This window comes from Micropterus salmoides, unplaced genomic scaffold, assembly GCF_014851395.1.
Source record: "Micropterus salmoides isolate LMB-PRFRI ecotype aquatic unplaced genomic scaffold, ASM1485139v1 Ms_hic_scaffold_11, whole genome shotgun sequence".
Classification (NCBI taxonomy): Eukaryota; Metazoa; Chordata; class Actinopteri; order Centrarchiformes; family Centrarchidae; genus Micropterus; species Micropterus salmoides.
In genome coordinates this window covers 24,302,066-24,329,609 of record NW_024040152.1, presented here as the reverse complement: position 1 = coordinate 24,329,609, position 27,544 = coordinate 24,302,066, and the positions used below count along the sequence as shown (strand labels likewise).

Below are 27,544 nucleotides of genomic sequence, written 5' to 3'. Positions count from 1 at the left end.
TCTCTTGTTAAAGTAAAATCTGTCTGGCACAATATGGTATCAAGGTCATCATACTCTATACCAGGCTGCTGGGCAGGACAGGTTGGAAAAAAAAAAAGAAGAAAAGAAATAACACCAAACATCTCTAAGTTAAAAGGAATAGCATACAGGAAGGACACATTTAAACAATCTCGAACAGTCCACTGGTAGGAACGTGATGGTTAAACTTGCTCTACCATTAATAACTTCAGTGGACAGACAGTATCTTGGTTTACTAGGCCTCTGTTTAATGAAGTTTACCCAAGTTAAGTTAAAGATGGGGATAAACTTAAACTGACATGAATTACGACCTGTGTGCTTTGTACCATTATTTAATGATTGTCCATCTTTACTGCTTTTGATGCTAAACTTATTACATATATATTTTTTAAGAGCAAGAATCACTGTGTATCAGATCATTCAGGCTTGTGCTACCGACAGTAGCTTATATCACACAACATTTCTCAGAAATGTTTTCCGTTCCTCCGCGCTCAGTTCAGTTTAAGTAATTAAGCTAAAGAAGATAACACCATGTTCCATGCCGTCCTGAGAACCAAATTTCCTCTCAATAACATACATTAACAACACTAGCTCCTCCGAATAAACACAACTTATCAGAGGGGGGAAGGAAGGATGTTGGTTGCTAAACAACATTTCCCAGAATGCTTCCATAACACTATAATGAGACTGCAGGGAGCTGTTATTCTAATGTAGATGATTCAGGTCACTCTGACATTGAGGCGCTGACTCTCAGGTCAAAACAAGTAAGACTGCATCAAACAGATTGCAGCTTACAGATGTCATGCTTTAGGTCAATCCTGAAAGCTGAGGTATTCTGATATTTTACATAAATGGACCTTGTCTAAGACAAAAAAATGTGCATCATTAAAATCCCAATATGTATATTTTTTCATTTTATTCATGTGTGTATGTGTGTATGTCTTCATACAATAATCTGCTTGCAGTGTGCCATGTGAAATTTTGTGTATGCAGGTCTGAATTAGTGCTTTTACCACACTGGATGTACGTGGAGCAAAAGTCAGAATTTCAAACCCAATATGTCACAATGTAAATAACTGGAAATTATAAATATGCATCATATAATCGATATTTGTAAATCTAACCAACAGCTCTTTTTTCCCCTCACCTGATAGCCCTCAATGCTAGTGTTTCCCATGGTGGGTGTTGGAGCCCCGGGAAGTGCTGGGGCTCTCCTCTTCTTGGCCTCAGCCTTGGGAGACATCCTGGGTAAGTTCATGACGGACTGAGACTGGCCCAAGGTGCTGGGCCGATCTTCTATGCTGGAGACACCTGTGGACAGACCCTGTGGGAGATGTCAAAAATAAAGGAAGTGAGGTCAGACTTGATTAATGGAAGTAAATAAATGTATAAGAGCTTTAAGGATAATTTGATATCAATCAAGTGAGTATGCTGCAATCACTAATCATATAGTGCATTCTTCAGTCACAACAATTATTGTAATTATTGCCAAATTTATTAGACCAAGTTGTAAGTGCCAGCGCATTTTCAAAGGTTGGCTGCTCATGACTGAAGCATTGGAACAGAAAAATGGTTTCCAATATGTGATCAAAGAGAGCCCAAAGTGCTCCTGAAAATCTGAATCTCCCCGTGGCTCAGCTTGGTACAGAGCCTTGGCACCATGCGGAAACCAAACCACACCTCATATCCCCATGATCTAAGAAAAGAAAAGTGTTTAAAAGCAGATTAATTGATGCGTTCAGACAATGCCGGGATACAGCATAAAAGCTGAGCAAAAAGGAACATTAAGTCCAGGTCATTAGAATTAATTGGACCCAAGGTTAGAACTTCTCACAGTGGGGATTGATGAGAAAGGAACAGTACTTCTAAAAAGAGGCCTTGAGGAGAGCAGCTTTCTTCACATTGGGGATATTTTACCGATGTCAAAATATGTTTTTACTGTTGCAAAATAGTATTTTATTGGGTCAGTTTTTCACTGTGCTATGTGACTGACAGGGGTAGGAGTAGGGAAAGGGGGAGGTGGGGTAGATGGTAGGTGGAGGCTGTCAGAACAAAAAAGAAATGTGAAGGATTGATGTGATTTCCATTTGAAATCCTACAAAAAACAACCTTGTTTTCACCTCACCAAAATATAATTTCAAAGCAGAAAATTCACGTGAACTCTGTCTGACTTTTTCACCTGCTCTCTCCTACTCCTTCCCTCTGGTAAAGAATTTGAAAGCTGTCAAAACAGTCAGAGAGCAAAACTTAACTGTAGCAAAATGTACTGCATCATTTCAGGGATAAGGACCCAAACTCACACTGTTCTCATAATTACAAAGTTCGTAACTAAACCTATGGAACCTACTGAACAAAGTCTGCATAACTTCTGCATAAGTAACATGACTCAAACTGTATCTCTGGGGAATGCCTTTTAAGTGCTTCAGGGATTGATCCTACTATAATATACTGAGGTCTATTAAAATTTCACTCCATACTAATAACACTGAAAGTCAGTCTAACTTCAGCATAGAGGAAAACTTGTGACAAGCAGTTTTCTATATATTTAGAAGATTTACAGGCTTAACTAAATATAAGTTATTGAGGAAGACAAAATGATATATATATATATATATAGAGTCATGATTGTTTGGGTTTATGAAATACTACAGAATAACACCAGGCAGAAAAGCAGTCTTTCACTGCCCTCTCTGGATGAATGTCCGTTTCACCTCTGACCAGCACTGCTGCTGGCTGGGTAAGGTCACAATTGTACACATTTGTACTTGTAACCACAATAGTGATATCCATTTACTTAAAATGCATCTTCATAGTAGAGTATTGATAAATAGAAAAATCCTAGAAAACCTCCACTTTCTGTAAAATCTTTTCATGTATAATCATGTTTTTATTGGGCAAATTAATGTATATGTAAATGGAGTCCATGGTAAATTGAACAGAGATGACCCCACTCTCTCTTTCTCTTTCTAAATGGCTCTGGCGCGACCGTAACTATGGAATAGGTTTCAGCAACTAGGAGTATGGCAGATCCTATGGCGGAAAAACCTAAGAAGCATCCAAGAAAAGTTTCTGATGTTCAAGATAAAAAAGAAACTTGTAGTTCAGAGGAACGATTACAGTCAAAAAAAGAAAGCAACCGACGGTGAGGACACAGATTACCATTGGTGTAGCTTTTCCACATCAGACAAATATCTGATGGAAGACTGCTCTTGGGCAGGCTGGTATTTGTAAAATATTTGAAGAAGGTTATGTAGCCATTTCATTTACTCTACTTAAAAAATGGATCGTTGTCTTGGAACTGTGGTTATGTCTCTGTATGTTTGTAACTATTTCTGAATCTCAGAAGATGTTTGTGTAATCACTCTCATTGCCAGAAGGGAGACAAAAGTTCCACCCAGCAGGTTTAACCATCCTCCAAAAAATGAACAGCAAACACATCACAACTCGTAAAATTTCATCTTAGACAATTGTGAATACCATAAGAAGTTTGTATGAATTTAGGAGATTTGGACAGATAGGAAGACCTTCCTAATAAAGTCGATGATATTGTTTAACTCCTATACCTAAAAGTGGGTGGTTAGGGACAATATGCTACTTTTACTAAGTCAGTTTGCTTCAGAATCAGCACTTTGCTATAACATGATGCTCTCAGATCATGTTAGTGTTTTAAGACCACACACCCCGACACACACACACACACAGTATCTTAGCCCCTAATGAACAATTAAGAGATAAGAGGCTGGGCTTTTAGTGCTAATGTAGCTAAGGTGGGGTAATCTGATCACTTCAGGGTGATAACACTGTGTGTCTATATGTGTGTGCTTGCTTGTGTGTACAAATGCATGTGTGTGGTCTGATAACAGTCCCTGGTTGAGAAACATTGCATTAAAGCTCAGTGGAAAGGCAGGCATGGCTGAGGCATAGCAATATGAATAAATAAAAATGAGCTCCCCCTGTCTTCAATAGATTTCAGTGTTTTAAATATATTCTAGAAATTTCACATCACAGCAAATTACATCCTCTGTATATATTAGTTTAATTAATACCCTGTTACCATCTTTTCCCCCTTTTCATTTTCAAGTATTAATTTTTGTAATTTCTTTCAAAAGGAAAATGTGTGGTCAGAAGCACCGACGCACACATTACTTAATAAATGATAACGGTGACAATGAAAATGATTCAACGTTGGAAAGCCAGATGGTCGCTGTAAAAGGAAACCCTGAGAACAAAGAAGAAGAAGGTTAGAGAAGTCGGAGTGAAGCAGAGTGAGCCAGGCAGCGTTTTTCTAGCTAATACAATCAAACGCCATATTGATCTGGGGTGAGCCATGGTGGCTGCAGCTGCACTGAGGTTCATGGCTTCAAAATCAAATTAACGTGATTGAGTTATGCATATAACAGGTAGAGAGCTGCTTAATGCAGCATCTAAATGTACATCTGTTTTAACATAGATGAACGCTTCAAACACACACACTAGAGTGGATGTAGGGGGTAAATATTTCGGTAAAATTCCAGACAATTTTAGTTGTTAGTCTTTTTTATGATCAAAAATTCCTTAATCAATCTTTATTTTCAGCTGAATGATATTTGTTCAAATCTTCCTATCTACCAACATTTTTGAAATTCCAGTTTTTATTCTCCTCAAATCTCCTCTAAGTTGATCAGTCATATAGGTTGCTTCTGGGACCATGGTTGTCAAAGGGCACAGACTGTACACTCCCTCATCCATGGTGACTGTAGGATAAAAGCTATATTACTATATAACACTATTCCCTATAGCCATTTTATTATTCAGTGCTCACTTGTAGGAAAGAAAAAAAAGTGGGGGCAAGTGCTTCATTAGTACTCCCCTTTGGACCTAACAGACTGCTGACTGGAGACAGTTGCTGCCATCTGGAGGACATCAGTGCACATAAACACAACTCAACATTCGATTGTACAGGAGCAACAAGGTCCTGTTCTGTAAAGCTGGCTCTGGGCTTAAAAGCTATATATTTCAACCTAGTGCATCTCCTATAAATGTGGCAATTGTGACTCTATGGCTCATGCTAGCTTTGCCCTCTCCACTTCCATTGGGAGACAAGGAACAACTATGAAGCATGTGCGAGTATTAAATGTGAAAAGTAAAAACAAAGTGATGCATTACAATTACTTGATGACAATAGAAAAAAAAATACCAAGTATAACCACCAGTTATTTACTGTTCTTGTTAATGACAAGAACTAATAAGTGATTGACTTATTATTTATCGAACAAATTTTGCTTAAACCTATAACTCTCTACACATTTAAACTACAAATGTCAGAGCCTGAGTGTTCATTCTTGTGAAGCTGACACATTTTTTTGTTATTGGTATACTGTGGAAATGTATTGATCACCCAGGAAACTTGAAGGTCATTATACTATTGACTAAAGTGATATGCTTTGATGATAGTGACATTGTCAACCAGCATTTGTGCAACATGACACACCCAATCAACATTTCTTAATAGTGCAGAGATAGCATCTCTAATGTGCCATTTATAGTGGTTGATCAAAATCTACCATGAAGATAGATACAGTAGGCATTAGTCATACAGGATATTGTTTGAAAAAAACATTATGTACTGTTAACAGAGAATGCTTCTATATTATACATCGGGCTGAATGCATTTTCAGAGTATCAGCAGCCATGCAAGAAATGCACGTAACAACAGGAACCCCCCAACCCAGTGATGAAATCCAATACTACTGACCTACACCCAAGTACTACTTTTGTTTAGCTTGTCCAGTTTGTGTTGGGAGTGCAAAGAAGTGTTGATCCAACTATGTGGTAGTGTTTGAGGTTTGTTTGTATTTTGTGCTGTTACTGGTTTGTATTATATTGTACAGGTGTACCTATTGTTGTGTTAGACCTTAGTATGTGATTGGAATGCCTCAAAACAAAATCCCACTTTGACTTCACTTATCACATCTGGACTTGTGTCGATTTATTAGTAATACTTACATTGGATTCTGTGTTTGTATTTAGGATGACTTTATCATCACAGTCATCCATGTCCATAGATGTTGTCTCTGTCTGCAAATGGAAGGCACAGCTAACATGCAGCATTCAACTGTTCAGCCATGCATTTAGCCTGCCTCAGCTTCATCAGTTTAAGTAAGTATAAATGGCATGCACTACTACTACTCAAGGTTAGTTTGTAAATAATTACACAACCTCACATTTCTCATGGCACTTAAGTCACTTTTAAACTTTGTGGCATAATGGCATGAATGCTGCTCTTAATTCAATAATCCTAATGTAATATTGGGTATACATGACCAATATTAACTTCACTATTACTTTTTTTCCCCTGTAAATACAACAAACCGCCAAAAAACAGCGAAAGAGACTTTGAGTCTTACCTTGACTTTCCTCCTGCTGAACTGGAAGATACCCAGCAGGCCTTTCTTCTCTGCCCTGCCCAAACTGGCAGTGCTGGAGCAAATGGAGTCTAAGAAAAGAAAAAGAAGAGGAGGAAGTGAAGAGGAGAGGAGTTGGACATGACAGTAGAATACTGTGAATTTACAGTGCACTCTCATATGTAAGCCAGTTTGGTTTGATTCCTGTGATATCCAATTAATTACTTGATAAACATTTTATTGGACACTTAAAGACATTTTGGAATAGTCTACATACTGCTCATATTTTTATTCACAAAGAAATGAACAGAATAATCTAATGAGTTTCTCAGCAGAGGGCGCTACACATTTATTTTCTCAAATACAACCTCCTGCTAACCTTCACAGTCTATAGTGCAGTAAGTAAGAATGTGCCGTGAACACTGTTGGCTCGAGGACAGGGAGGGAAGGTAAACTAACCATTAAAAAAAATAAATCACATAGCTATACTACCGGGTATCTTGGATTCTGAGAAAAGCAGAGGCAAACTAAGTTTCTAATAAATCATTTCAAAATGACTGAGATTGATGATGTTAACAAACATCAGTATCAAAATTATAATGACCAAACCAACAACTAATTTATCTGAAGACAATGACTAACAAGCAAACATGCATGTCCAACGCACAATCTCCAAGTACAAAAGCAGGGTTAATAAGCAAACAGCAGTATGTTGGGTTAAACTGCTACATTTGGTTGAAACCAGCAACAATAAGACAGACAATACTTATCATGACTAATACCTGAGTAGGTAAGAGCTGGGGCAGAAGCCATTTTAGGCTGGAGAACTGGAAAATATGACAAGGTTTATAAACACATGAAGTCACTTAAGTATAAGAATAATTTCATCTGTTGTATTTGTACTTTTGTAACACTGCAGCACCGCTGATAGTGTTCAACCAGAGGAAGAAACACTTGGTGTATATTTACTAACCATGACACAACTTAAATAATTTGTAGATTTCTTAATGATCCAGGTAACATGTCCTTCATAATAACAGTGAAAGGTTGAAAACCAATATATAACGATTACATAACAGCAACTGACCATAAAAATTACATAATGGCCGAAATGTTCCTGCTTATATCCTTCATGACCATAAACCATAAGCTTCTCCTTTAAGATCACACTCGGGCAATATCTATAAATATCAGTGGGTGTGGACTGTTATGGTTACCAAAGTAATGAATCCTAACATCAGATCTTAGACCAAACGCCCTACTAGATAAAGGATGATGAATCGTAATTATTCTACCCCCAAGGGACATGTTGTATTTACCAAGGTTCATTTAGAAGAACATACATTTAGTAAGAAACACAACACAAGCTTATACCTGCAGCTGGTTAGTTATTAGTTATTTTATTAGCTATAACCAGCTATTGGCTGGGTTTGCCTGAGATCCATACCTTCCTTAGCTTCCTGCTTAGGCACAATATGTCTTTTATTCTCTTTTCTGATTGTACACCATATAATCTGGCAAAAGGTGATGAAGTTGATTAAACACTGTTGAAGTCAAACTTTATGTTCCTGATAGAAAAATGCTCTTTCCTCCTGTGCTCACCCACAGAACGGTTGGAGGGCAGCCACAGGGCAGCGTGCTCTGTAGATGGTAGGGTCTCAGGCTTAATCTGAGTCAAGCAACACATGCGCTTGTTCTATACAGGCCACCTAAATTTGCGAAATGGGGGTCTGTCCTAAATCAGTTCTTAAAGAGTGGAAACAAGTGAGCATTTGTGCTCACTTATTGTCCCCACACACACATATATTCATAGGAATGATGTTAATTTCATAATATATAAATGGCTGAATGAGCCATTCATGATTGCATATGTTATCTGCTTTAATCAGCTTACTAACATTAGCCACCACAGAACATTAGGTTGGGCTCTTTTCATTTTTAATTCATTGATTAATTAATTCATCCAATATCGGGATTTAATTCAAAATAACAATACAACAGTAACAAATTTCTCCCATTAAAACCTGATCTATAAAATTATCATTTTACTTTTGAAAGATGTGGCTCTCTAATGGGAAGTTCATTTTCAATATATACACTGCACATTCAGTAATTTATAAACCCCTGAACCCCAAACAGAAAATGAAATGTACAAAAACAGTGGTTAAGGTTTACCTAGACTCTGATTGTGTACATAGAGCTCCTTGATCCCCAGCTCTGTCAGAGATTTGTCCAGTGATAATTCGTGGCGGCTGACGCTGTCCTTCAGGAGCAGGACATGTGCAGGCTCAAATTCACACTTGTCACAGATGACAGGTATCAGAGTCTGGAGTGGTACCAAGGGGTTGACGCGTACCACTGCCTTCTGGCTGCCGTGGTAGTTCACCATCAAACGTACTGTTTTCTGAAACAGAGAGAGGAGAATGGTGGGAAACATTAGACATAAATGCCTAATAGCCGTATGAGATAAAAGGCTATTATGGCACTGTTGTGGCCATTGGAGAAATCTTCCCATTCTGCATTCACAGAAACATATTTTCTTGTAAATAACTGAACTGCAGTGAATAAGCAAGCTAACAAGAGTGTAAAAAGCTACTCAAAGTGGAGGTCCCACTGGCTACATCTCAGATCAAGAAGTTGGCCTTCATCGAAGAAATAAGGTGACTAAGATGAATTAAATCTTACAGGCTGACCTAACAAATATGAGATATATTTGATTATGACAGTATGGGTAAACTGAACAAGTTGTTGTCTGACAATAAATATATTTGAGAACAAAACATGTGAAATGTGCGGAGAGGAGCAAAGACAGAAAAATACATCCACACATGGAAAGACGCAAGCTTGCTGACAGAATAAGGAACATTTATTAGACTAAAGATGATGATTCCTGTGAGCATTTGGGTGTGCATACATGCATATGATCTTGGATGTGTGTGTGTCAGTGTGTGTGTGTGTGTAGGTAGTCAACACTACAAAGTTATCTGTCATAGAGAAGTGATATAGACTGTACAGCATTAAGTGGTTCACATCAGCCTCTATAAAAACACACAAGCCACTCAGAAGTCAGAGTCTGAAGAATTCATAAAATGGCTCTTCAACTTCAGTGGCTTTTTTATTTCAAGTAAAGTGACATTCAATGTTATGTATCACTACAGGGAAAAGTGCTTCAACTACATGACAGCACTCAGAGCACATGGCTTCACAAGACTTCCCCAGTAAGCCTTTAGTGTCACAGTCAAAACTGTTGCTGATAGACCGCAGACTAATCATAGATAAGAGAAGAACAGCAGGAGTCCTTTATAAAGGGGTTTAATTTAACTGAAATCCCATCTGTTCACTTTGTCATTGTTTCTTCTTCTCTTGTATTCCTCATGTACCAGTAAAAGGCACCAAGCTACTGTTATATCAGGCTGAAGTTTGCTATGTTGAATTGAACAAGTTATCAAGTCAAGTTATACAGATGCTATATTGTATTTCATTTTACTGAAACAAGTTTCTTACATTTGTCCACCCCATTCATATTAAAGAATGTAGATTTAATATTAGAAACACAATACAATTTAACAGCATAACTCCAAAATGATCATTAAGTTAAAATCAACACTTTTCTCAAACAGTTCCAACAAAACCCTCAACATCTTCATGAAGGTAGGATGTATTACAGGGCTGTTGTATTAGACTGCATTCATTTTGGCTGGATGTACCTAATAAACTGACAACAGTGAGTAGAGTACAGTATATCACACTTAAATAATTGCATTTTAACTGCTGACACTGGTGTGGTACAATGAAAAGACGGATAAAACGGAGGGATGACTGACAGCTGTGTCTGGAATAGTCTCAGTCTCTGGCCTAAGGACAGGTAAGGTCAAAGGGAGAGAGAGCAGCCAGTGAGTCCTGAGAAGAGCAGAGAAATAATGCATGGTAACTAAAGGTAAGGCACTCATCAAATATTCAAACTGTAGGAGGAGAGCAAAGGAGAGGCAGAGAAAAGGGGGGAGAGAAAGTTACAAATGCTCAATAGAAATAAGTATTTATAACTTCAGATCAGGCAAGTGAGCTGTAAAAACAGATGATATAAAAACAAGACAGAGGGGAATATAGCTGATATGGACAAAAAAGGCACACAACACTGAAAGTCCGGCATATAAGAACTGACTCCAATGTCATACTAGGTCAGTTTAATCCCAACTGGCTTCCTACCTTAGCATGGGCCCTTACAGGTTTCACTGGCCTTGCCTCCTGCCAGCGGTCAGAAGTAAAAGGTAGAGAAGGGAGGGACGAACATTACACAAGGCTATGGGGCAAGGATCTATGCATATAGTACATGTAAACTGCACAACTATTATACTGACGGCTTTTTCACTGGTCTTCTGTACTACATTAATCTAAATTACAACAAAACATAAATAGCTTTGGGGTATTTTGCACTCGTATTTTCAAATATTAGTTGTCCCTGCCATTAAAACCCAGAAGAATCCAAGCTGACAAGCATAATTTCAGCAGGTTTTAAATATGCTGTGACATGTACAAAATCCTAAATACAAAGCACACATGGCAAAAAGAACATCCAGATCACAGTATCAGGCTAAGCCGTTTCTCACCTCTGGCACTTTGGGCGCCGGTCTGCGCACCACTTTCTCCTCCCAAACTTTCTCCTTGATGAGGACACAGGCCACGTTGAGGGAGCCCAGCAGCGCGTTGGGCTTGAACCCCAAACTGTGGCCCTCGGGTGACAGCAGATCCAGGGTGTGCAGTGCAGGATTCAGGTGGTAGCGGCTACACAGCTCGACCAGCAGGTCCATCAGCGCCTTACTGAGAGAGGGAGAAAGAGAGAGAAGGGAGGAGAGAGAAAAAGTGAAAAAGAGGGGAGGGGGGGGAAGAGAGGGAGGGAGTTTGGAAGAAAGAACCACAGGAGGTGACGAGGAGTGAGGGAGAAAGAGAGGGAGGCAGGAGAGAAGATAGGGTTACAAAGCCTATCTAGCTTTAGGTATGGTAAAGACAATTTTAATTACTTCATACAACAACACTCATACCTGATGCCCTTAGAGTGGATGGCTAACTGATAGGCACAAGGGATATGATTTTAAACATTGAGCTGATGTAGATTGAATGGCAAAAGCACAGATTGTGACATGAAGAGCAAAATGCTACCTATGTAGCTTTTGCAGGAGAATTGAAAACAAAGGCCCAAAAACATCAGAAGTCAGAGAAGCCACTTATCATATACTGTAGATTTAATCTGTGTGGTTTATCAAGACAGAAACTCTAAAGAGCATCCTGCAATAAAAGGGCAGTGGACAAAACATAGTGGCATAGAGAAATAATGACACCACTTATGTCCATCAAGCCACAGGAGAAGTTCTGATGTCTGCACTGAGGGGTGGGCGGCTATAGCACTACCTGTCAATCCTCAGATAAAGAAACCAAGACCAGTCTCCGGTGTTTTCTAGAAGCAGCCAGATCAGATGACAGAACTGAGAGATAACACTACAAAGGACACCATTGACAATCACTATTGCATGGATAGTCTAACTAAAAGGACAATCTGCAATCAACAGACCCGGTGTTCTGTGTTTTGTGCTTCTCAATGCTGGGGTAGGCAACATTGGACAACAAGCAAGAGACAGCTAGATTTTGAAAGTATCCAACCGAAGAAATCCCACCTTCTCCCGTCAGGCCTCCAGCCTAAGTCACTCCCCCAAAAGACATTTTACGAGCACTGAGTGCACGGACAGAGTGCAGGTAGGTAAGTAGACAGGGAAGTAAGCCAGTGATTGGCCGTGATTATTACAGTCCTGTGACAACCACGGGTACTGGATTTTTTCCTTTTTTGTGTCAGAGCATTTGATTTATTTGTTGTTGTTGGAATGTAAGGAGAATTTCAAAGAACATTTCCTACCCCAGCTATATGAAGATTTTTCAGATTGCATGTTCATCAAAAATAAGTAACAACATAATCAACAGAAAGAAATCATCCAGTGTAGTACTGAATACATGTCACATTTTCACCTGTTAACCTCCCTGGTTGATTCCCACTGAACTTCAACATCATCACATTTTCCAATCATGACAAGCTACATTACAGGCTTTTATTTGCTAAAATCACTGAATTGACCCTGCCTTTATTTGGGACAGGCCTTTAATTCCTTTAGCACAAAACTGAAACTACTATGAAACAGTTTAAATCTATAAGAATTAGACTTTGGGTCTTGTTGTTTCTGTTAAATGAACTGAACAGTTGTATTGTGGAGAATCTAACAATGAGTAGCATGTCCATACCGACATATTGATCATGCGCTTAAACATTAATATTTGTTTATTTATTTTTTTTTTATAAAAAAAAAACAAAAAACCCCCCACAAAACACATTAATATTTGTATTAACGATCTAAGCAGCTTAGAAGCAGCTAAAGTGGGCAACCCCGTGGGATTTAAGAGGTTTTATACATCCAAAGAACTTCTATAAAAACTAGCCCAAGCGTTTAATTGAGGCAGACATTTATTTGTCAAAATGTGTTCCCACACCAGGCCAGTAAAGGAGGTAGGCGGCTATTTGGGACTCGGCTATTAGTATAAAGTTTTACGGTATTACCGTTTCAGTTTCATTCCCTGTTTTCTTTTCTTAGTTCTGTGTTTTAGTTCCTGCCTTAGTGTTTAGTCCTGGTTCTGTGTTTTAGTTCCATTTACTAGTTAATTTTTTTCCCCCATTTAGCTTTTATATGCTCATTCATCCTGGTCCTGTGCTCCTGTCCTGAGTTCTGCCCATTTGGTAATTCATGCATTCTGTGTTCCGTTTCAGTCATCCTGGTCCTTTTGTCGGTCTGTCTTCTTCTTGTCCTTATCCATTTCTTCATTTTGATGAAAGTACGTTCGGGTCCTTGTCTGTGTTAAGTTACGTTTTTGTCTTTGAGTGCTTTGTCTATTCAGTCCGTGTTTCAGTGTTATGCTGTTTCCTGTTTTGTTTTAAAGTTATCTGCGTTCGCTGTGTGTGTCTAGTTTTGCTGCCCGTTCTGTTTCATAATGTCTCGTTGTGCTCCTGCACTGCTCGTTTGCTGTTGTATTTAATCCCTGTGTTCTGTTCAGTCCGCGTCGGATCACTGTTGAAATGTTTTGTAGCGTCAACGTCACTTGATTGTACATCATGAAGCTTATCCTCATATGTTACCTCACCCTCTCTTCCAGCCAGTCTGTTTCCTCGCCTGATTCCTGGTTGGTTCCTGTTTCAATTATTGAGTCTAAGTATCCTGTTTGATTGTGTTTTGGACTTCACTCCCTTTCTGGATTTTACTTTGCCTTGTTGCACTTCTCTTACTATGCTATGTTACACAAGCTTTTTTAGTCTAATAAATAAACAAAACCAAACTAATTGTCGTTATCATAGAACACACTTCATTCAAACTCGACAGAAACAAAATAAAACTCGACAAAAGCATCTTGGTTTTCCACTACTCCAACAATCCCTAACTGTTGTTTGTTCAAAACAAACCCTTAATGCTAAAAAATAGTCTAGCTCTACATGCTGTCGCTGCCTCTCTGCCTTGCATGGCTAACTGAGCTAACTAGCTAACAGCAGTTAGCAGTAGTTATGACCTAATATGTGCTGTTTTTTTGGAGTATGAATTCGACAGATGGAGAGTTTTGTTAGTTCTTACACATCGTACCTTAAGTTGTTTTGTGCACATTGAAATTCTGGAAAATCAAACTATACATTATACTGTAAAGACACAATATTAGTATAATACTACAATCAGGAATGTAATATTACATTAGCACCAGTCCTACAATTCTCCTATAACAGTGCCACACAAATGTTACTACATTATCTATTGTTTTTACTGTATTTTTAAAGTATTTTTATCTTAATTCACCTTGTTTAACTGTCCATGTTCACACAATAAATTGATCGCAGTAATGGTTGGGTGTGCTACTTAGCATCAGCTATTTATGATATACTGTATGTGTACATTTATGACACTCTGCCTATGACCATATAAACTATTACCGTATATGGTTCTAATTTCCTTACTGTAAACACAGCCCATCTGAAAATGCAATTTCAAATATTCCATTACCAGAAATGCCCGTTTACCAAAACATTCTACATGTTTAACTTTAGAAAGTTCCCTTTATAATAAAACAACTTACTTTTACTTCTAGTGAGAAGTAGCACAGAGATGCCTACTGGCCTAAAGCTTGACTATGGTTATTAGAAGAGCACCTTGTTGTTCTGTACTAGGGGAGGCATCTTTGATTTTGTGCCTCAAAGGAGAGAATCTCATTAGGGGTAGAGAGAATTAGCAGGTCAGCCTTCATCTGTCAACTCTCTGGGACAACGCTTGAATGGGACCCTTTGACAAGGCCCACTGGCACAGCAACCCAAACTGACCCAGAAGACAAACAGGTCTCATACTGTTTGTCAGGTGACTAGCATTGACAGTCAGAAAACAAAATTATATTGCTCAACTAAGCAATAACTAAGATCTTCATGTTTATAGATATTAACAATTTCCTGTAGATATGGATGGATTGATGGACATGTTGGAGTCAAATAACACAGCATCCATGAGGAAAACAATTTGGTTGCAATATAAAAACACTAGAAAGAGAGTGATACAGTCAGAGTAAATGTGTGCCCCTTCTGTCCTCTCACCTGCCATCCTCAGTTACAGAGGTCTGATATCCCTGTGGTAGGGTTAGCTGTAAATCCACAGTGGGCCTCAGCATGTTCTCCTTGGCGTCCATGCCTGATGTCCCTCCTCCATCAGGTACAGTGTTTCTGAAGATGTGGCGTGGGGCAGGTTGGGGAGCCAGCGGCGGAGGTGGGGCACGCGCCTTCATTCTCCTCCTGCGACAAAGGAAACGACAATCAGAGGAGAAATCTTATTAACGTTTTCCTTGTAGTTTCTGACATCATATGTATGTTAGGAAAAAAACAGGCATTCATTTAATGATATCACATTTAGAGTTCATGAAGCAGTTATCTGATCTATCAAGGATAGATGCATGATGTTTTGATTAAGTCAAGTAAACAGTGTATTGATTCTTAAGCAAAACGCCCTTTTCATTTGATGCAATGTTTTCCCATTCTGACTCCTATTGAAACAAATAAATCATAAAGATCATTTTGGTTCCTAATGAGTCATTTTTGTTTTTCTTGAGTCCAGTCTTGGTTACACAGCATAACAACCTAATGAACACAACCCACTACCATGACCTCAGGAGCAGCCTGAATACCAATCACTTTTTTCTGTCTTTCTGTTTGTGACACAGTCTCTCTCTTCATTAAGATCACACAACTGTCAACAGATATGCTAAGATGACCCTTTTGCTTGTCAATATGATCTAGCTGTAAGCAGCTGCTTATTCCATCTGTTCCTGACAATAATATGAATAATTATTTAATCATTTATAATAACACCCTGTCTTTAATCACTCTTACTCACTTTTCAAAATACTCTAATGTCACATAACCAATATCTGCTTTCAAAATGATTAAATAAACGATAATATTCCAGGCCTAGGCAGTGTTTTTAAACACAAACTCAGTCATACAAAAAAGTATAAACTTTTGTGTAGCACCAAAAACTGTTCAAAGCCGCAATATTTAGAGGGTCATAAGGTTTTTGGTTGGCTCAGGTACACACCATGCATAATTTAGAGTGTTGACAATAGCTCTATGAAAACCATAAAAAAAACTACACTCACAAAACAGCTCATGTGGGTGGCGATGTGGCAGATGTCAATAACATGCTGGCGACGAGATGCTGCTCTTTGCACATTTGACCTCGGCTCAACATAAACTGTACTTAGCCGGACAGGGACAGCTGATTAGACAGAAAACAAACACTTCATTCTGCTAACAATGACAAATAGCTGTTCTATATCACACATTTCAGCACGCACACTCCCTCTCTGTCTTCACAGCACAAATATTAGCGTTAGATAAAAAATTAAGAAACAAAAAAAACATGCCACTCACATCAAAAACAATCCTTGTGATGATTAAGTGTTCCAAAAGTATTATATATCAGACTGTTTATAAATCCAGTTCCAAGGATTAGGCACACTCTCGGAGTGAATGTGTATGTGTATCAAGTGGTGTATAATCCAGTATCCTTTCTAGGTACTCCTTCCCAGTGTAAAGGCTAGGAGAGCAGAGTGAAGGAAGAATGCCTGGGAACACAGTGAGCGGACTCTAACCTGGCTACAGTTAACCATTAACGGCTACGTCTGATATCAACTAACTCTCACCCACAAGCCCCACAGTGTCATTGACTCATTGTGTAATGCAGAAAGTGCTTTTCAGCGGATACATCATGGGACTGACAGACTATACTTAAGGGTTTGACAGCATTGAGCATAATCTGTGGTGTAGATAATTTCAATTCACTAACTGCATGGTGCTCTGTCTAAATATGCATTTAAAAACATATGTGTTTTTATGTTTTTGTAAATGTACGAGATTTTGGTAATTTTCTGGTGAGTCTGTGTTTTCGAAGGTAAACAGATCTGGGCTCTGTGGAACTGTGGAACTGGGCCCCGGCCAGGCTTAACACAGTCAGCTAGTATCCTCCTCTCCCTCTCTCTTGCTGTTTGTCTCACCATAACATTTCACTCTCCCTCTCTCTCACCCTCTCTCTAACACACACAAAGACTCCTTTAGGAAAAGCCTCGTCTCCCACAGAGTTAGAATGAGCAAGCGTAAACAGAGAGAGAAAGGGTGAGAGAGTATAGAAGAAGCAAGGAACGTAGGGCAAGGAAACCCTGTGCTCCAGCAGGGGAAAGTAGTGCTGCACTGCTACAGGGACTGAGTTACAAATGGGCTCCAACACACACACAAGGTTACTAATGGATCTTTCAGATCCACTCACTTATTTTCACTTGACCAAACAACATTAACAAGGATATTTTTATTTCACTATCCTCTGTTAAATCTGTTCTGGCTTGAGCTGTTTATGCCACTCAAATGAATGTTACCAAACGTTTAAAAAATAAGACTCTAATACAAATAAATGCTAAATTTAAATCAAACTACCAAAGGTGCTTTAGACTCATATGTTAAAATCCTCCAGGACAACACGTGAGTCCACAAATATAATACAACAAAGACAAGTCAGTTCGTTCGCTTATTTGATGGGAGCATATACTAAAATCATCAAGTACTAAATATACTACAATCAAGTCTCCACAGTAGGTAATTCATCCGGCATCTCATGTAAACACTGAAATATAATAATGTAACAACAATGTGGAAAGCAGCTGAATATATAAAGCCATAAGCTATAAAACTACAGTATAGATATGGTAAAATGTTTTGTATCTTCAAACAGGAAATCACAAACTGACAGGCCAATCAACATTTCTCAAAAGCTGGACTCTCTCATTTACATTAACTTAAACTTAATACTCAATGTGTCAGGAGACAATTTTGTAGTTTATGATACTCAATCATAAAGATTGATATATTAAAAGGAATATTTCTAAAAAGTATAATGGATACCAGATTTACAGTTTAGTATTTTAGCTCCTACAAGTCAGTGCATGGTGCACTTTTGCGATAATGCTGGTTGCCATCTATGACTGAACATAGAATGTGCCATGTGTCGATTGTGGAGCAATAATCAAACAATGACACATGTCTGAATCAGGTGTATATGATATCATTCTTAATGGCATCAAGTGCAGGTCAATCATCACCCAACGGTGTTGTGTTTCTTTAAGTCAGTAATACATTCTAGCTGGTCAGACTTTGATGTTGTCTTAATCCAAACAGACATACAAGTGTTTTAGCTTACTACTAGGAACTTTTGGTTCTTGTCAACATGGCCTTTAATGACAGCAAAAGAAAGGTATCTGTAATATTTAAATGAGCTATTTATATTTAAAAACTGTTATAACCTTACCTTTGTTCTCAGTGAATAGTAAGTAATGATGTAACACGTGGGCCTATACACAGCCTACCAGTCACCCTATTTTGCGGTCTGTGTGCTAGCCTCTTTAACGGATTAGTCTCACTGTCTGCACGTCTGTGTGTATGGAAGTGCATTTACAGTGTGTGTGTGAACGTCAGGCTACCTCCTCCCTGACCCAAATACAACCATGCTCACTCCTTGTTAGGATAAATCAAGTCTGTGTGTGAGTACGACTCAGTTTGTGTGTTCATGTGTGTGGTTGTTATAGATCAGTGTGAATACGGGACAGAATGAAAATAAAAAAAACTATGCTAACTGCACAAATTCAGCACTGTCCCGGAGAGAAATGGAAAAGGTGTCATAAAGATGTAAGCAAAAATTAAATTCTGTTCAAATGACAGGTTTGGCGATATGTATGCAATGCAAATACATGAACGTCAGAGTCAGATTTCTGTTGTTACTTGAGAAGTTAAATTACATTACACAGCTCAGACACACTAGAGACTACCTAAGTTTCTTTGCTGAGGAAAGAAGGAACTGTCAGTGACTGTATTAATCCCAGCCATGGAAACATGGCCTAAAAATGTCCCACTCTGGAAGATCTTAAAAATAACCAATAAAAATAACGGAATATATTATTTTATGCTCTGAACTGTGCTCTGTCAGCACCAACGCCACCAAAACAAATTCCATTTACAAGTGGTCTGTTTTTTAGTTGAAAACTATTTCCTGCCACTTTCAAATGATTGTATGTCTATGGTATTTTACTCTCTTCTTTCAGTCAGCAATTCCTATATAATAAAAGGATCAGTCAGTCTGCTACTGATACCAGCAATGCAGTGGTACAGAATGCTACAAATACGACTGCATGAGAAAGACAGACAGACTGGCCTACTTTAAAACAACAAAGTCTGCTGTGCAAGTGAATAAATGAAACTACGCTTTAAGGCAGCAGGCAGAGCCACAAACATTCATGAAGTCAGTAAGTCAGTTGGAGAGACAGATAGACAGACGTGTGCCTGAGACATGGACATCCCATCAGATGAGAGTCTGTTTAGTGTCAGACAATAGGATCACCGAAACAATGAGCCACTATCTTCTAATGAAGACATCCAACTGGGAATTTAGATTAGATTAATTGGCCCAAATCACAGCGCTGACTGCCCTACATTCACTATGAAAAACTTGCATTCTGAGAATATAAACAATGGATGAAACCAAAACTGTATGACATATAATTGATGTAAAAATAAACGTCACCAGTGACATTGTTTATTTGAGTAACATAAACACTGTATAAGACAATATTTCAACTGTCCTACAAGATCTTTCTTTTGACAAGTTAAAACACTTGCTGGCTGGCTGTCTTCAACACACACATACACACAAAATTGCCTAACCTTTTCTAAATGCTAGAAGTTTCAGATCTAATCTGTCCTATCAAACATATGTCTAGCTATATTCAAAGCAGGTCTGTTTTAAATTACTGAAACTTTGTAGAACCTCGTGGTGCTCTGCTGAGCAGCTACAATACCTGCATCTGCTTGAAGAAGCTGTATACATGTAAACTGTATAAAATAAATTGTTCTTTTGTAATTTATTTGTAGTTTTATTGTTGTTTTGCATGCCAATAAAGCTAGATTGAATTGAAGAAGCACATTCATGTTTATATAGCTTGACAAGGCAATGTTTCATTCCCAGTTGATGACTTCAAAGATAGTTTGAGAATAAAAAAAGGAGTAGCTCATTTGGTAGCGGGGGTTGGTAATGATGGTGGTTCCATTCCTGACCTCGGACCCCACCCACCCTTAAGCCAGTCACTAAATACCAAAAGACCTAAATAACCTTTAGTTGTAGTACTGTAAAAGTATATTACAGTATATTACAGCTCCATTCTGTCTTATTCCTGAATGAGTCTTCAAATCATGGAATATTATTTGGGAGACAGATCAGTGAAGAGTAGAAACAAGTGTGCATGTTTTATCCCTGAGTGCCACACACCCTGCCCATAAGCTCACACACATGCCACACTTGCCTGCATGCACACTTGACTTTTAACCTCCTGTTGTGCATTGGACACAGTGTGAATGATACACATCCTGGACCATCAGCCACTCCCCTCACACCCACACACACAGCGCCCCACTACCTAGTCAGAATACCCCTTGGGTGTCATGGCGTACCCATGGAAACCTATATTTACCCCACTTGACAACAGAAGAGTGCAGTCCCTTCGTTTAGTAGCAGCTGTGGATTTTGAGTACACACAATGGGTGAGTGACCAAGAGAAAGATAAAGGAGCAGGGACAGAAAGCCATGAAAGACAGGAAGACAGACTTTCTGTTTTAGAAGTGAGTATTGGAGACATATGAGCCCGGTAAAGCATTTGTTTGCAGTTGCTAGGCCTACAGCCTCCTAGTTTAGCATATGCCTCGATGCTCATGTTACCAGCCATGTGGTTAAAAACCCCACCCTACTGGGGTGGTCCACCACAAACTCCCCGCTGGCCCCATAGCAAGTAAAAAATGCAGAACGTTTAGAGCGCACTGAAGTACAAACTATATATATACTCTTTATCTGTGAATCTGCTTTTCTGTGCAGTTTTAACTTCACATTTGCTTTGTGGTTGTAGTTTCTAAAGGGAAAAATTACACCAATTTTGAAGCATTTTTAGTTTGTTCGGTGTGCAAGTAGGGCTGGGCAATGTTAATTTAATTAATTTGAATCTCAAATTTGCACTTAATTTTTCTATTTTTATTTATTTTGTTGAGCAAAAGGGACTGAAAAAATGTTTTACTTATTCATGCATATTTGTTGAAAAAAAGATTTTATCATAATTGTTTTGAATGTTCTACATCAGATTTGTGAAATCATCCAGTGTTTGGCAAGTGTTTGTCATGTTCTGACCACAAAGAATAGTTTAAAACTACAATTTACCAACCAAGATTAAAGGCTTTTTTTAGCTCCTGAGTGACTTTTCACATTTATCGAGATAATTATCAATATCGAATAATATGAAATTCTCTTTCATGATAACTTTGTTGGCCATATCGCCCCGCCCTATGTGAAAGATAATCAAAATTAATCACAGATAAACTTTCTTGTAAACAAACAAAAGTTATGTTTACATTCAGTGTTACTCAACAAAGTATTTGCATATTAGCAAATGCATATCTTTGAGGTCTAACAAATGTGATTCTTGGCATTGACCAGTGGAATAGTGAGTGAATGCTGCATAATGTGGATACATGCGGTGTATAATGACAGGGATGGCAGATTTGACAACCTTCCACAATAATAGTTTTAATATAACTCATTAACATAATTCTCTACAATCAAAAAAGCTCCTTAAGTTATATAAATCAACATCAGTTTGACCTAATGCCTTGGGGTCTGTTAGGCTGTATTGGTGTAACAACTTTTTGCTCCACTCTTGGACAGCTGTCAACAGTCTGTGGTTACAGTTTGTATACAATCATGAACCATTCTCAACATTTGAATGATTAAGTAATACTAATTTAGTATTTTATATACTGTGTATATATATATATATGTATATAAATCCCATCTCTTTGCTTGTTTGTATCAGTACAATAAGCATGTTTTATAGAGGATGCAGTGTAAATCAAGTCCCAGCATTTCAAATGATCTTGAAATGGATCATCAGGTTGTATGTAACCTGGTTCACCTTATTATCAAGTGACGACTTCTATACCACTATTAAAACAATCAGGTTAGTGCTCGGCACAATCTGTTCAACAGGAGTGCAGAGTCAGTAACAGTAACATAATAACCCAAGGGAGATTTAAAGAAAACACCACACCTCAGGTGCTAAATGAATTGTGACCCATTGGGATCAATTATGTTACATACAGCCCTTATATAATAATTTGAAGGGTTTTCATTTAAATGACCTCAGGTTAAGTCAGCAATCTAGGAGTATCTGTTTCATACCTCCTTAAAGGAGAGAAATCCACTTACTGTAACAGCAGCCCACCCCATCCTCTCATGACCCATGTAGTCATCTTGTCCACTTGTGACCAGTGACACAGAAGCATGCTATAATAGTTTAGACATGTTCCAAGACAACAATAATTCTCCAAAAATAAGAGCAGGAAGCCAACTTATCTTCTGTCATCCAGCTGGAAAAATACATGTCTATCCTCCCTCAGGTGACCTCACTTGACCAAATATGATTGATATTTCTGTAGACCTTTGCCAACGAGTATTTCCATTGTTTCCTTAACATCTCAGTTTCAAACCATTTAGCCTATTTTATCTCAGCGATCTTCAGCCATCCTTTCGTGACTGAGGTTGATTTTTTGAGAGACATCTATAAAGGGCCATAGTTTTCACCTGTGTATTCCTGGGCAGTCACGGAAAAACCAGGTGTTCTTAACATTCATTACGCTTAGGCAGCTCGGCACTCAAGAAATGAGCTAACTCCTTTTGCAGTCCATATTTAACAGCTGATCTACTTAACTAATGGTCTTGATCCTCTGACATTTCAAATCGACTCTAGAACCTGAATGTCAAAACGAGATCCCAGTGTCCCGGTGTTTCCTAATTGTATAAAATATTGAGTCACTTCAGCATTTACTATGTAAATGTGCACCAAGATATGAGCGTTGCACTGTGGCAAACAGGCTCACAGCAGAGGAAGAATGGAGGGAAAAAGGAAAGGAAGGTGCTGAAGTTTGGAAAGGGAGGGATGAGAGAATCTCAGGTGGCACAAAGCCCCATATGGCTGGAGAGCAACAAGAAAGGGAAATAGAAAAGGGTAGCTCTGCGGAGTCTAACATGAGAGAAGAAAGGAAGAAGACATAGAACATAGAAGCAGAACAGCAGGAAATGATAATTAGTCTATTCTCTATTCCCAAAGTTGTTTGTTCAGTTAGAGAGGGCTCCTGCTGACGAGAAAAACAATTATATTACAGGTACTGTAATACAGCGTACTGGCACCTGTGATTTGAAAGAAAGGCTACAGTAAAAGTATATCTAAAATATCTACAGACAGCAATGCAAACATACATTTGTACATACAAAATGTGCTCTATGGTTTAATAACACTTTTTGAAAAGGACACCTGTTGCAAAATGACTTACGTGGTGTCACATGGTGTCACAAGTGGTAACACTTTTTTTCTCCATATTCAAGATAAAAGATAGCACCAGTGTTAAAAACTTCAAAACCACCACAACTTGTGCAAAAGAAAGTGCACTCCACCCTCTTTGCCTATCAGGCACCCTCTTTGCCTATCAGGCAATACCACTGCTGAGGCACATCACTTGGTCCACATCCAATCTGCACACACACACGTGCAGTCCGTCTGTCTTCCTCTCTGACAAACCCACATACCACAGTGACTAACATGTGACTGCAGGCATCCAGAAATAAATCTGAGCAGCCCCATAACAGCTGCATTCTAAGAGGACAGATAGATAAACTGTACAATACTGGAGTGGAGACTGATAGCACTGAAGCATACTTTGTTGTTAAACGTGTCTGCCAATGCTTTCTTTCACCAGGGACAGAGGGTTGCAAATAGCAGAAAATAGGTTGGATACTGTAGTGGGGGCCAAGGAGCACAACAGTCTATAAATACAACTAGTCTAGATGTCTCAAATGTTTTCAATGTATCATAGCAAGGCTTTGGAGTGAAAATATTCAGAGAGTCTATACTGCTTTGATCTGTGCACAGAGCAAGAACACATTAATTACATCCTTCTGTGCCAGCCCTTACAACAAACTTGTACTTGGAACTTCAACCACAATAGACGCTGCTGTAAATGTTAGTGACAAACAGATTAATTAACGATTGTTCTCATAAAATGCAAATAAAGGTACCACTTGCAGCACTTAATTAAGAAGTTAACTACTTTATCTTGTGTGTTCAGTGTGTTCCAACAACTAAATCATACATGTAACAAAGTTTAACAACCATAAGCTTTATCAGTCTTGCACTACTATATACATTTCTATCATACAGACTCGTTATTAAACCCATACATAAATATTACTGTTTGCTGTATGCGTTCGATCATATGTGCTCAGTCAGTGTGTCAAGCTTGGTCAAGTTTCTATCCTTGCAGAACAAGTTTGTGGAAGCACTGTATCCACACCCTCTCTATTTAAAACAGGACAGCCTGTGAAATGGATGTGGATATTACCAGATACATACTGTACCACTGCCAACAACGCATAGCCTCAAATACTCTCTCGCCCCCGTCTCCATTTTCATATGAGTTATATTTAAACTATCATAAAAACAACCCTAAATATCCAGATGTGACCACACACACTAAACATTTTCTCTATTTGGTAAAAGTAACTACTGTATAGCCTTCAAGTAAAAGAGTGGGGAAAAGAGAGAAGTCCCTTAGTCAGCAGCGCTGAACTAGTGGCTGACCACATGAACCTGAAACTTCTAAATAGAGAAGATTTTGTGAATGATGTGTAGGGTGGGGAGCTTGTGTCTGCATCTGTCTCAACATTTCCCATCATTTGAGACCCCAGCAGGAAAAGACACAGCACTAAGGGATAACATTACCTTACAATACCTAGTCTATCTCAAAGAGTATTTTAAGAAACTGTATGGACTGACAGACACACATGGCATCCAAATACTATGCAACGGGACACAAGACTGACATTTTAGTCCAGTGGGCACAGCTTCAAATTAATGAACACAACGCTGCAACTAGCAACTGTTGTGGAGCTCTCTCCATATACAATGCTCACGAAAGACACACGCACACACAAACACACACACACACACACGCACACAACAGTTGGTGACCAATAATTATCTGTGTGCTGAGTATAAACTGACTGTTATGTGTAAAATCTGCCAACTCGTTCTTCCTGTGGGTGTGTTTTAAAACTGAGTCAACACAGACATGAGGCCACCACAAACAACAGATGCATTTAAAATAAAATGTGTGACCTACCAACAGTGAGGCAGATGGCAGCCCAAATCAGGAGGGGTAAGGCTATTTTTTTTTTAATTATTTTTCATTATCTGCACTTTGAGGAAACATCTAGACATAAGAAATGCACCAAGCCTGTGTGGCAATAAATGGGAACAAATGGATTTGTCTCCTCAAGGGTGTGCGTGGTTGTTCATCAATGGGGACTGAACCACCAAGGTTCTGATTTCAGACATGATTGTATCCAGAAATGAAAGGCAGAAAAACAGAAAAGGTCTATTAAACCTGTAGCAGCTTAGTAAAACACTTTGAAGATTAGAAAAACACGAGTGAGGAATGCTATAAATTCAGGATTTATTTGAGCAGTTCCCTCTGAACTCTTCCTCTGTTTTTTATGTTAGTCTGTTGCTTCCTTATTTTCTTCTGTGGGAATGGATACTAAAATTAAGAGCATGTAACAAAACCACATAAATCAGAGACTTCTGGGATTAAGCTCACACAACACACAAGCAAACATATGGACAGATACACAAACACCAGGCCCAGCCATGGAAAACACCAGTCTGCTAATTAAGACTGTTGTGTATGCTGCAGTGCAGACTTAAAGAGGGAGGACTGTAACTACTCTAGTCTAAATGCAATTACTATACATGATGCTCCAACTCACACAAAAGGATCAAAAATTGAATCGGATGCAAGTTGTAGCCACAAATATTTTCTTTAAAAAATTAACTGTTTTCCGGGAGCTTAGTGTTTCCCCTACCATTGCTTTAACAGGACCTGCTCGGCCCCGCCCTCTGAATGAATGAAACTATATATTTATATTTATGTCATTTACCTAATTTATGTGCACTAGATTTATTTCAGCTCAGTAAGTATTCACTGCGTTTTTCATCATTTACAGTCATGCTAGTTTCTCTTCTGGGCTGCTTTTCACCAGTGTTGTTACATTATTCCGAAAAACTGAAGTGAACTTGGTGAGATCGACTCTCTGACGGCTGAGCGAACGAGTCAACAACGATGGTCACCCCATAGGTGTATATCACCAACAATGCATTGCAGTTACTGTATACATTATATACTGTATACAGCCATGGTTAGGTGGCTGTAATGTATATAAAACTCCTGTTTCTTGATTAGCAGATAGTTTCGTAAGTAAATCTCATTGATAGCTTGATATTTTACTTAAAAATTGCAGTTAATATTTACTTGGACTGCTATACTGTTCGGCTTGTGTGATTTCTTATTCTTTCTTATTTCTTATTCCCAACATTATCTGTACATACAATAATTGCAAGGTGCCGATGTATTGCAATTATCAGCAGAAGACGCCTTCGCTTACTTGAAATGAGTCTGATGATTTGTAAACAGCAGCGTATCGCCAAGCCTACAACTTGCGGTCGATCCATGTTAGTGTACAAAGGCAGATGCCATCTGCTATGGCAGAAAATTGTGTCCTCTTGATCTTTTATGTATGATCTTTTAATAGTATTATTATTATTATTACTACTATTATCGTTATGTCTTATAGATACATATGTATTGTGTTTTTTATCCTTAACCTTTCCTCTCCTATACTCCTTATGTTAGTCCGTCCACTAGGGTTTAGGTCAGAGCTGTGAGATTGTTTTGGTGTTTTCCCCTCTTGTTGCTCCTCTCCTCTCCTGGAATGTTCTTTCAAGGCCGAGAGAGGATCTTTGTTCCCCAAAACATAGAAACCTAGACTGTGTAAATGATGATGCATCCCTTTGCTCGGGGCCAGGCGCACGAAGCCACCCTAGGCGGCAGGTCTCTGAACCAGCTGTATGTGTGTTTAAGTACTTCTCTGTTTATTCTCTTTTGTTAAATAAATTCTTCAAAGACAACGGTTGGTTGTAACTCAATTCTTTGCTTAACCCCTCACCAGGAATACAATTTCCACAACACCATCCATTTAACTCTCCCGTTTCTCCTCTACCAGCTATTCTTCTGCTCTCCAAGTGGCCTATTCACTCCAATGACAGTGAACATGAACGCATTATGACAGATTCTTCCACCCCACAGTCACCGAAGTAAATGCTGGATCCATTTTTCAAAAGCCACATATCTTCCGAACATTATACTTAGCACAAATACAGTAATACTGTTGAAGGGACTTTTACATGAACCCATGAATTAAAAGTTTAAACTGAAATAAAACTTGGAAAGTGCAACCCCTACAATGAGGCATCATTCAGGCTACCTTTCCCTCACTACACTCACAGATGAGATTGCAATGGCAAGGTACAAACAAATTTCAATTCCTTCAATAGAGCAC

The 27,544-nt window shown here is 38.6% G+C and overlaps 1 protein-coding gene across 10 annotated transcripts in view; it reads right to left on the bottom strand.

Moving 5' to 3' along the window:
* The window catches only part of cobl (cordon-bleu WH2 repeat protein), a 61,834-nt gene that overhangs the window by 31,296 nt on the left and 2,994 nt on the right, over positions 1–27,544 (bottom strand). For 2 of the 10 annotated variants that reach the window (XM_038711924.1, XM_038711932.1), the window contains exons 3-10: positions 15,058–15,252; positions 11,009–11,219; positions 10,608–10,646; positions 8,577–8,805; positions 7,184–7,228; positions 6,405–6,493; positions 6,004–6,075; positions 1,166–1,342 (exon numbers count right to left, since the gene is read on the bottom strand). In XM_038711924.1, the coding sequence (XP_038567852.1) occupies positions 1,166–1,342; positions 6,004–6,075; positions 6,405–6,493; positions 7,184–7,228; positions 8,577–8,805; positions 10,608–10,646; positions 11,009–11,219; positions 15,058–15,252 (1,057 nt within the window). Of the gene's footprint in view, positions 1–1,165; positions 1,343–6,003; positions 6,076–6,404; positions 6,494–7,183; positions 7,229–8,576; positions 8,806–10,607; positions 10,647–11,008; positions 11,220–15,057; positions 15,253–16,112; positions 16,232–16,386; positions 16,595–27,544 lie in introns of those variants that run through there. The other 8 variants (XM_038711928.1, XM_038711934.1, XM_038711926.1 and 5 more) reach the window with 7 other exon arrangements.